Genomic DNA, 12,106 nt, shown 5'->3' with positions numbered 1-12,106 from the left:
CCGCTTTTTATAAACCGTGTTTGTGATATCTGTGGTCAATGTGAATGTTTTTGCGTTTGTTTTCAGTCTGTTTAAATGCACACCTAACCTATAGCCTAGATACTGATGTAACCGCAAAGTAATTGAATGCGTGTAAACAACGTTATAGCATTAATCTGATCCTTAAAGGGACATGAAACACAATGTTTTATCTTTCATGATTTCGAAGCATACATTTTGTATCAACTTTCGAATGTACTTTTCTTATCTAATTCGCTTAATTCTCTGGATATTCTTTGCTGAAAAGCATATCTAAATATGCTTCTAAGATGCTGATTGTTAGCTGAATATAGCTGCCTCCTGTGATTGTTTTACCGTGTGCATGGCTATTTCTTCATTAAAATATATCTCAAGAATGAATCAAATTAGGTAATTTAAGTACATTTGAATGTTTTGTCAAATTGTATTCGCTACCTCAATCATGAAAGTAAATGTTTGCGTATAGTGTCCATTGAAATACATTCGTATGTGAAATTATTGTTCAATGAGCTTACCGTCAGATGAGAGTGGCAGGTTCCCGGTATCGATTCCTCCGATACCGACTACTTCCACCTCGGAGATGCTGGGCCGCAACATTTCCTCCCATCGGCAGTACTCTATTTCAAGGGCAGGTCCGCCACCGGTTCCTGCGGCATGTCGGGCCTCCAGGCTTAACTTTTTTTTCAGTTCCAGTTTACAGTCCCGGTAGCGATGTTTGATCGAATCCATATCTCGGTTCCGGCCACCCACTGCATTGACTGCATTCCTGATCTCGTTCCAGAGCCTCCTCTTGTCAGTCGGGGTGGTCTTTTGGTGCTGCAGCATCCTATGCCTGGCCATATAGGCCTCTACGAGGGCCTCCTTCTCCTCCATCGTAAACCTCGCCTCCCTAGTCGCCTTGGCCTTCCCCTGTGACGATGCCCTCTGTTTCCGGGACTGTGAAGCCCTACTCTGACCGCCACTGGGCCCAGCCACTTGGTCATCTTGAACCAAGTGGCTGGGTCCACCCACGGCTTCCACCCCCGCTTCCTGCCCCCCTTCCTGCCCTGTTCCTCTCCCCCTCCCTCTACTCCCCCCTCTACCTGTCCCCTGCCTGGCCTCCATCTCTCCCCTAAACTAAACCCCAAATAATCAAACAAAAAGTGAGTGTGATGAAATTAAAGGGGGGCAAAATAAAGAACTAAAAAGACAAAAAAGGTGCTTAAAGTGTGAGAGGGATGTAAAAAACAAAGAGGGTAAGGAGTATTTAAATAAACGAAAAGAATAAGACTAAAAGGAGGATATGTAAACTAAATGTAACTAGGGGATGGGTATGGGATAAGAGTAAATGGGATGAAAGGGAATGGGACTACAAGGAATGGGGTATGGAGTGTAGTATGAGGGGGTAGGGGGTATGGAGTGTATGTAGTGTTATTGATAAGTGTATGTATGTATTGAATGTGTTTGCGTGTAAATGTGTTAAGTGTACAGAAAAATCACTCGCTCGCTAACTCACACTACTTCTAATTATCACTAACAAACACTCCCACTAACGCTCACTAACTACCACTAACTGACGCTCCCACTAACAACTCTCACTAATAACTCCCACTAACTCACTCACGCTCCCACTAACAGACTCTCTCCCACTCCCACTAACTACCACTAACTCACTCACTCTCTCACGCTAACACTAACTCACTCTCAAAAATTCTCAAACTCTCTATTCTTAAACCTCCAATCTCCAAAGACCCAACAGCAACACAGTCAAAGAAGCCCTGCTTGTGTGGTGCTTATATACCCTGTGTAAATGTTTAATGATGTCCCAATTTCCGTTGTAAATAGTGTTCAGGTGTGCTTTATTAGCAATTAATATTATTGCAATGTGTATTAAGTGTGTGAATTTGCGCATGCTCATTTAGATTTGGTATTTGTGGAATGTGTAGAATGCGATGATGTCATAGTGTTCGTTTTAGCTTTCATTGTCCAAAAGTATTCTTTTTTTTGAATTTGCGATGGTGTGTTGTTTGTGAAGTGTTGTATATGTATGTTTGTCATAATATATAGTGATATTGAATGCGATTTTGTTTCGAGTGTATGTATATATTTTTTAATCCTTGTTGTTATTTTGCGATTTTCCGGATCTTAAAGTTTATGCGTATTCCCCGTATTAAATTTTATTAAAAATCCCCCCGCTTGTGAATGTGTAATGCTTGTGTGCTTTGTTGATTGATTGTTGTTGTGACATTTGCGGCGTGTTATTGTTGTGCATGATGTGGTATGCGTCATATGACCGAGCTGTACGTATTCTCTCGAGATCGAGTGTTAGGTGAAAAAAGCAATTTTTTGCATTTCCCATTGATCTCTATGGGAGACTGTCTAACGCGGGCAGTATTACGCGTGTGACATACACGCGTTAGGAGCATCGTTAGATGGTCTTATTTTAACTCTAAATACCGGAGTCAAACAATGCCGTGCGTTAGACATAAACACGTGTGGCGTTAACAACCCATCTACCGCCGAACTCCAAATCTAGGCCTTATTTTGTTTCATTAGATAACAGGTTTAAACTCTATTCTCACAATGGGTCCAAAAGTGCCCCCTATGTCCCGTCCCGTCCCCCATTGTACCCTTTTATCTTCCTAATCTAGTTAAGTGGGCCAAGAGTGGCCGATAAATTACTTTCAGGCTATGCCTTCATTTTCCACTCTTTAAATGTACTAAGAGGTCATTGTATTTCTATCACAAAAAATATTGATACCTATGATATAAAATAAGAAAACTGAGGTTTTAAGCCGAGACCCAAGAGTGGTCTCACTTTGATCATAACTGCCTTCTGTAATTCTTCTTTCTTCCCTATGGTTCTGCAAGGTCCAATAGTGTCCTTTTGTGTCAGTTAGAAGGCATATAGTTTTTCTGGCAAGTTTTATATTTACTGATGATTTTTCAATATTCTCATGTGATATGTTTATCTTATATAGCTTAGTGTTTTTTTCTGTATTGAAACGAACTTCTGTATTGACTTAACTACCATTGTTTACATGTACGCCGTGATCTGAACCTCAATAAAAAAGTATTTAAAAAAAAAAAAAGAAGTCGCCTAGAGAGTGGGATATTATTTTTAAACAAATGACCAAAGCTTCATCTTCTATCCCAATAACTGAAATGAACATAAAACTTCTCAGTCGATGGTACTATACACCTTCTAGGCTGCACCAATTATTTCCCAACTCAACCAATGAATGTTGGAGAGGCTGCTCTGAGATTGCTACCTTTTTTCATATTTGGTGGCAATGCCTCATAGCTAAAGCATACTGGCTCTCAATTAAACAAGAAATTGAAACAGTCCTGTCCCTCGTTCTCCCCTTCGACCCTTGGATTTTCCTTTTCAATAAGTTCCCCAAGATACCATGAAAATTGAAATTGACACTCTTAACTATTATGATTAATTCTGCCAAAAAACAAATACCGCTACACTGGAAAACAAACCGCCTTCCTTCTACAGACGCGTGGAAAGCTGTAGTGACGCATACACTTCAACTAGAAAAATATCATTATACGCACACTAAACGTATAAACGAATATAACAACATCCTATTTTTATGGGAAACATACTTAAACATTTAAATATTTTAATACACAATCAAATCACAATGTACACTCAAAGATGATGTCATCAGCTTTAGATAACTATCCCCTAACAGATTTAATATTGTGTCTTGTGATGTGCGTGATACTTGTAGAGCAATGCATCAAAAGTTTCGGCTATATATGTTTCCAAGTGACATGTAATTGTACATTCATCCATGTTGTTTATTCTGTGATGACCTCATGTTGTAAACTTTCAAATTATATCAATAAATCTTTAAAATGGAAAAAAAAAAAAAAAAAAAAAAAGAATGTGTAAAATCACTGCTAGATCAAAATTTAAATGTATTAAATTACAAATGAGAAAGTGCAAAGCTTAAATGCCATAATACTGAAAGGACCCAATCTGAAATGTATAGTAATGTAAAATGCAATGCACAAAGTGTAAGTGTAACAAAACTCTCATATCATGCAGTGCTATATACTGCACTGGGCTTGTCTCTGCTTCACATACATAAATTAGAGAGATTTCGCTGTACTGGAGAGTTCCACACTTTTTCTTTTGAAAATTCAGTTAGTTCAGCTTTTGTGAAGTCTGAACTACAATTTGTCTCCAAGCTGGAGAATCTTGCAATATCAGGGCCCTAGTGAGAGATGTAGGTTTGGGAATCTGAAACAGCCGATAGATTTTGATTGAGGCCTAAATTGGATTAGAGGATAAGCAGGTCAGATTTGGTAGAAAGTCATTAGGAAGACATACTTACTGTCGCAGGAGGCTGAGGCCGCAGAGCAGCAAATAGATAAGGGGAATAAGCAGATACACATGACTTATATTTAACCAGGAAAATGGCATTTTCCTTTCAGAATAAAATCCATAGAACATGAATGAATTCTCCAGGTAACCCTGAGGGGAGGTATGATAAGAAATATTAGGAAGAATGAGGGCAGGGATCTGTAAATTAGAAAGGACAGAAGAGAAAGTTGCAGGTGCTTCCATCTGAATCAGACTGATAATAAAAGTCAGAATAAGAGGACAGAGATTGTGGTGGCAAAATATCACAAAAATCTGACTAATAATGAAAACTGGAATAATTAAGCAGTTACAGAGAATAGTGGAAGAAACACAGAAAGAAAACAAAGATACAATTAACCTAGTGTAAGAATACTCAGACAAGTACTTGAGAAATTACCTCTGCTGTAAAGAAACTCCATGCAGACATGTTGCGTGGGGGAAGAATGCGTCTACACGGCAGATCTGAGAGACGATGGGAGTTAAAATTAGGAAACATAATGTGGAAGAAATGTTTTCCCCCCCAAATTCTCTCTTGCTTGATATTCAGTCTAACTTCTCATGATCTACAAATTTCTTAAGTTTAAAAGCATCCAAACAAGTACTGGAAAATAGGCTAGACTATCAGTGCTCTATTTAGGTTACTTAGTAAAGTTTCACATACGTGTAGAAAAGGTTATTGTGAAGGTTCTTCTTACCAAGTGATTGCTAGATTACAAGTGGCGTGCTAACTTGCGCGCATATTACAAGTTGGAAGTAAACGCGTTCACTAGCATAAAAAGTAAGAATAAAAAAAAATGTGCACCAAAAACCACATAAATATATTAAAATTATGTTCTGCACTCATATATACACTATCTGATAAAAAATTATTCATATAAATATTCATAACTATTTTTTATAAGGGTTAAAAAGTATATGGTATATGACAAGGTATTTGAATGTAAAAGGCTATAATGTGTATATATATATATATATATAGTATATATATATATATATATATATATATATATATATATATATATATATATATATATAGTGTCTAAATATGTGTATTGGTGTATAAATATGTGTACATGTGTATTTATATATGTATATACATACACCATGAAAGATTTTCATAAAGAATATTTTTACATGCATGTAGGCTAAACCCAACAAGAGTTATATTAGGTGCATAATGTATATATTTCATTAAAATATTAAAAAAAAATATTCGGCTAGATTACGAGTTTTGTGGTAAGAGCTGCTCGGTAATAACTTGTAAGTTATTGTCACCGCTAACTTACCTACAGCACTGGTATTACAGGTTTACAAAAACCCGGCGTTAGCAGAAAAAAAGTGAGCATAAAGCAAAATTGAGCCCCCTAAACCTAACCCTAAGTCTAACCCTAACACCCACTAACTTTAATGTAATTAAAATAAATCTAAATAAAACCTACTATTAATAACTAAATAATTCCTATTTAAAACTAAATACTTACCTGTAGAATAAACCATAAACTAGCTACAATATAACTAATAGTTACATTGTACCTAGCTAAGGTTTTATTTTTATTTCACAAGCAAGTTTGTATTTATTTTAACTAGGTAGAATAGTTACTAAATAGTTATTAACTATTTACTAACTACCTAGCTAAAATAAATAAAAATTTACCTGTAAAATAAAACCTAACCTGTCTTACACTAACACCTAACCTTACACTACAATTAAATCAATTACATAAATTAAATACAATTAACTAAATTACACACAAAAAACAAACACTAAATTACACAAAATAAAAAAAGAAATTATCAGATATTTAAACTAATTACACCTAATCTAATAGCCCTATCAAAATAAAAAAAGCCCCCCAAAATAAAAAAAAACCTAGCCTAAACTAAACTACCAATAGCCCTTAAAAGGGCCTTTTTGCGGGCACTGCCCCTAAGAAATCAGCTCTTTTACCTGTAAAAAAAATACAAACGACCCCCAACAGTAAAACCCACCACCCACACAATCAACCACCCAAATAAAATCCTAACTAAAAAACCTAAGCTCCCTATTGACCTGAAAAGGGCATTTGGATGGGCATTGCCCTTAAAAGGGCATTTAGCTCTTTTTCTGCCCAAACCCTAATCTAAAAATAAAACCCACCCAATAAACCCTTAAAAAAGCCTAACACTAACCCTGAAAATCCACTTACAGTTTTTGAAGACCCGACATCCATCCTCAACGAAGCTGGCAGAAGTCCTCAACGAAGCGGCAGAAGTCTTCATCCAACCGGGCAGAAGTCTTCATCCAGACGACATCTTCTATCTTCATCCATCCGGCGCGGAGTGGGTCCATCTTCAAGACATCCGGCGCGGAGCATCCTCTTCAATCAACGTCTTCTTCCGAATGAGGTTTCCCTTTAAATGACGTCATCCAAGATAGCGTCCCTTAGATTCCAATTGGCTGATAGATTTCTATCAGCCAATCGGAATTAAGGTTGAAAAAATCCTATTGGCTGTTGCAATCAGCCAATAGGATTGAGCTTTCATCCTATTGGCTGATCAAATCAGCCAATAGGATTGAGCTTGCATTCTATTGGCTGATTCCATCAGCCAATAGGATTTTTTCCCCTTTAATTCCGATTGGCTGATAGAATTCTATCAGCCAATCGGAATTCAATGGACGCCATCTTGGATGACCTCATTTAAAGGAACCTTCATTGTTCAAGAAGACATTGATTGAAGAGGATGCTCCGCGCCGGATGTCTTGAAGATGGACCCGCTCCACGCCGGATGGATGAAGATTGAAGATGCCGTGTGGATGAAGACTTCTGCCCGGTTGGATGAAGACTTCTGCCTCTTTGTTGAGGACTTCTGCCGGCTTCGTTGAGGATGGATGTCGGGTCTTCAAAAACTGTAAGTGGATCTTCGGGGGTTAGTGTTAGGCTTTTTAAAGGGTTTATTGGGTGGGTTTTATTTTTAGATTAGGCTTTGGGCGGAAAAAGAGCTAAATGCCCTTTTAAGGGCAATGCCAATCCAAATGCCCTTTTCAGGGCAATGAGGAGTTTAGGTTTTTTAGGAAGTATTTTATTTGGGGGTTTGATTGTGTGGGTGGTGGGTTTTACTGTTGGGAGGGTGTTTGCATTTTTTTTTACAGGTAAAAGAGCTGATTTCTTTGGGTCAATGCCCTGCAAAAGGCCCTTTTAAGGGCTATTGGTAGTTTAGTTTAGGCTAGGGATTTTTTTATTTTTTGGGGGGGGGGGCTTTTTATATTTTGATAGGGCTATTAGATTAGGTGTAATTAGTTTGAATATCTGATAATTTCTTTTTTTATTTTGTTTAATTTAGTGTTTGGTTTTTTTGTAATTTAGTTAATATTTAATTTATGTAATTTATTTAATTGTAGTGTAAGGTTAGGTGTTAGTGTAACTCAGGTTAGGTTTTATTTTACAGGTAAATTTGTATTTATTTTAGCTAGGTAGTTAATAAATAGTTAATAACTATTTAGTAACTAGTCTACCTAGTTAAAATAAATACAAACTTGCCTGTGAAATAAAAATAAAACCTAAGATAGATACAATGTAACTATTAGTTATATTGCAGCTAGCTTAAGGTTTATTTTACAGGTAAGTATTTAGTTTTAAATAGGATTTATTTAGTTATTAATAGTAGGTTTTATTTAGATTTATTTTAATTACATTAAAGCTAGTGGGTGTTAGGGTTAGGGTTAGACTTAGGGTTAGGTGTTAATAAATTTAGTATAGTGGCGGCGACGTTGGGGGCAGCAGATTAGGGGTTAATAAATGTAGGTAGGTGGCGGCGATGTTAGGGGCGGCAGATTAGGGGTTAATAATATTTAACTAGTGTTTGCGATGCAGGAGTGCGGTGGTTTAGGGGTTAATATGTTTATTATAGTGGCGGCGATGTCCGGAGCGGCAGATTAGGGGTTAATAATTTTATTTTAGTGTTTGCGATGCGGGAGGGCCTCGGTTTAGGAGTTAATAGGTAGTTTATAGGTGTTAGTGTACTTTTTAGCACTTTAGTTATGAGTTTTATGTTACAGCTTTGTAGCGTAAAACTCATAATTACTGACTTTCAGTTTACGTTATGGATCTTGTAGTTTTAGGCTGTATCGCTCACTTTTTGACCTCCCAGGCAGACTCGTAATACCGGCGCAAAGGAAGTCCCATTGAAAAAGGACTTTTGGAAAGCTGCGGTAGTTACGTTGCGTTACGGCCAAAAAAGTGTGCGTTGCAGCTAAACCTGCAAGACTCGTAATACCAGCGGTAGTGAAAAAGAGTCTTAACTCTGCTTTTTCACTCATACCGCAAAACTCGTAATCTAGCCGATTGTTTTTAATTATTAATAGTTATAAAATAAACTTAAATATTATAATGATTATTATATTTTTTAAAAACCTCTATAATAATTATTTATTTTTATTATTAATATTTTTAAATATTTTATATAAATAAAAACATAACACACCCTAATATAAATCCTGTCAGGTTCAGCGCACATGCATATGTGCAAAATCTGACAGGAGTTAAAAAATTATTCTTGTATGCTAAACCCAAAGGTAGTTATGAATACTTTTAAAAATATAAAAGATAGAGAGAGGAGTTAATACTACTTCATTTATGGGCCCCTATTTATCAACCTGTCAACTTACTTGCATTCGCCAGCACCAATACGCTCGCCTAAGATCGCCTAACATCGCTGCCGCGGACCTGAATACGTTCTCCAAAGTTACCAAAAAAGCTGTCAAAAAGCCGCGCACCAAGTACGGCACGATGAGCAGTGGACTGTTGTTAACTACCAGTCATCGATCTCGCTGCTCTTCGGCTTTTTCCCAGCTTTATTGGTACCCTGTCACTAAACACCCACACTATACTAAACTGTTTTACCCCTATCCCGCTGCTCACGGACCCCGCCGCAACTAAATAAAGTTATTAACCCCTAAACAACCGCTCCCAGAGCCCACCGCCACCTGCATTATACTTATTAACCCCTAATCTGCCGCCCCCTACACTGCCGCCACCTACATTATGTTATTACACCTAATCTGCCGCCCCCTACACCGCCGCCACCTACATTATGTTATTAACCCCTAATCTACCGTCCCCAACGTCGCCGCCACTATATTAAATTTATTAACCCCTAAACCTAAGTCTAACCCTAACACCCCCTAACTTAAATCTAATTTAAATAAATATAAATAAAATTACTATCATTAACTACATTATTCCTATTTAAAACTTAATACTTACCTGTAAAATAACATTGTAGCTAGCTTAGGGTTTATTTTTATTTTACAGGCAAGTTTGTATTTATTTTAATTAGGTAGAATAGTTATTAAATAGTTATTAACTATTTAATAACTACCAAGCTAAAAAAAATACAAAAGTACCTGTAAAATAAAACCTAACCTAAGTTACAATTACACCTAACACTACACTACAATTAAATACAATTAAATAAATTAAAAACAATTAACTAAATTATATACAATTATCTAAATTACAAAAACAAACATACACTAAATTACAGAAAATAATAAACAAATTACAGAAATTTAAACTAATTACACCTAATCTAATAGCCCTATCAAAATAAAAAAGCCCCCCCAAAATAAAAAAAACCCTAGCCTAAACTAAACTACCAATAGCCTTTAAAAGGGCCTTTTGCGGGGCATTGCCTCAAAGTAATCAGCTCTTTTACCTGTAAATAAAATACAAAAAAACCCCAACAGTAAAACCCACCACCCACACAACCAACCCCCCCAAAAAAATACTAACTAAAAAAACCTAAGCTGGATGGGCATTGCCCTTAAAAGGGCAGTTAGCTCTTTTGCAGGCCCAAAGCCCTAACGTAAAAATAAAACCCACCCAATACACCTTAAAAAACCTAACACTAACCCCATAAAGATCGACTTACCGGGATACTTCTTCATCCAAGCCGGGCGAAGTGGTCCTCCAGACAGGCAGAAGTCTTCATCAAACCTGGGCAGAAGTGGTCCTACAGGCGGCAGAAGTCTTCATCCAGACGGCATCTTCTAAATTCATCCATCCGGCGCGGAGCGGGTCCATCTTCAAGACAAACCCTATGCGGAGCATCCTCTTCGGCCGATGACTACCCGACGAATGAAGGTTCCTTTAAGTGAAGTCATCCAAGATGGCGTCCCTTAGATTCCGATTGGCTGATAGAATTCTATCAGCCAATTGGAATTAAGGTAAAAAAAATCCTATTGGCTGATGCAATCAGCCAATAGGATTGAACTTCAATCCTATTGGCTGATTGGAACAGCCAATAGAATGCAAGCTCAATCCTATTGGCTGTTCCAATCAGGGCGGCGGATTGAAAACCAGGTACGCTGGGCCGGAATAGTGGTGCGCGTACCTGGTGGATATTTGTTAACTTCCAAAAGTAGTCAGATAGTTCCGAATTTGCATTGGGAACATCTGTAATGACGTAAGCATCGATCTGTGTCGGATTGAGACTGGCAGATCGTATGTTACGTCACAAAATTCTACTTTTGGCGGTCTGTAGGCTTTCATAAATATGGAGAATCAAGGTCTCCACAATTACGCTGCGGAATTCCAGCATATTTGCGGTTGACGGCTTGATAAATAGGCCCCATGGTTTGATGCTTCCCTTTATAAATAAATAGAAATAGACAAAAAGAAAGATTATAGGACATATAGTAAAGTCTTAGACAGAAAGGGAGAATAAGCAGCACACAGATATGAATTTAACTGTAAATTTATTTATCAAAAAACACCACATCCACCTGGCAATGTTTACAGTGCTTTATGAAATAAAAACATATTAACAACATATGGGAAAACAAATCTCAAAAGGGACATAGAGCATGCAAACGGGTATATGCTTTTAAGATGTATACAACCCTAGAAAGTTACACCAACCATATATATCACACATACGGTTGCACATTTACACTGCACAATCTCTGTAGGCAGAAAAATGACCGCAGACTCAGCTGCATTCTAGGTCAACAGAAAGCACAGTCACTGGATATTACTGCTTGCAAGCTAGTCTGGAGGTATACCTCATGGGTTATGGACGATCAAACATTCCGCTCACTCCTCTCCTCACCTCTGAACATCTATCAGATAGTGTGATGTATGACAGAGGAGTGGCTGATCTGACTCGTCCGTGATTGGTTTCAAGCCACAGAGACTGATCTTCATTGGCTAGCAGCATCTCCAGCTGATAGATCTGTGTGTATTCAAAAACACGTCTTCTCAGATTATGAAATATTCCTCTGTAAATAGCTTTTCCAACTTCACATTTCTGCAAGTGCCCGTCGTTATATATTGGAAGGTAACAGTCCTTAGTATCAACAGGCTGCTTCATAGTCATACTACTGCAGAGTGCCACCCAGGCAAACCAGGATTCTCCCAAACGGCTGCTAGGTTTTGAAAGGCTTGAATTTACAAAGTTTCCATAAGTGTTAAGAGAGAAAAACTGGTGATAGCCAGCTCACACCAGTATTGGGTTTAACACATAGGTACCAACCCACGTTTCACCCCCACATCGAGTATGTGTTTTAGAGGCTTCATCAGGGCATAACTGGTTCTCTAGAATCTCCTCCTTATATACCACCTGATTTTGTTAAGGTGATTGCTTCCATACCTTTTTTCATTTCCTGAAGGCGACATTACCACCTAAAATCTATAGTATTAAATCCTTACCCATTATTAAAGCAGTTTCTTAATAAAGCAATATAAGCAT

General features: G+C 37.5%; 1 protein-coding gene across 2 annotated transcripts in view; it reads right to left on the bottom strand.

Annotated features, from left to right (window-relative positions):
* Nucleotides 1-12,106, bottom strand: part of TMC8 (transmembrane channel like 8) — a 216,632-nt gene that overhangs the window by 174,426 nt on the left and 30,100 nt on the right. For both annotated transcript variants that reach the window (XM_053706053.1, XM_053706045.1), the window contains exons 5-6: nt 4,776-4,840; nt 4,350-4,489 (exon numbers count right to left, since the gene is read on the bottom strand). In XM_053706053.1, coding sequence (XP_053562028.1) covers nt 4,350-4,489; nt 4,776-4,840 — 205 coding nt within the window. The remainder of the gene's footprint in view (nt 1-4,349; nt 4,490-4,775; nt 4,841-12,106) is intronic.

This window comes from Bombina bombina, chromosome 1 (assembly GCF_027579735.1).
Source record: "Bombina bombina isolate aBomBom1 chromosome 1, aBomBom1.pri, whole genome shotgun sequence".
In the NCBI taxonomy this organism is placed as follows: Eukaryota; Metazoa; Chordata; class Amphibia; order Anura; family Bombinatoridae; genus Bombina; species Bombina bombina.
The sequence above is the reverse complement of the archived record's forward strand: the minus strand, read 5'-3'. Positions and strand labels throughout refer to the sequence as shown.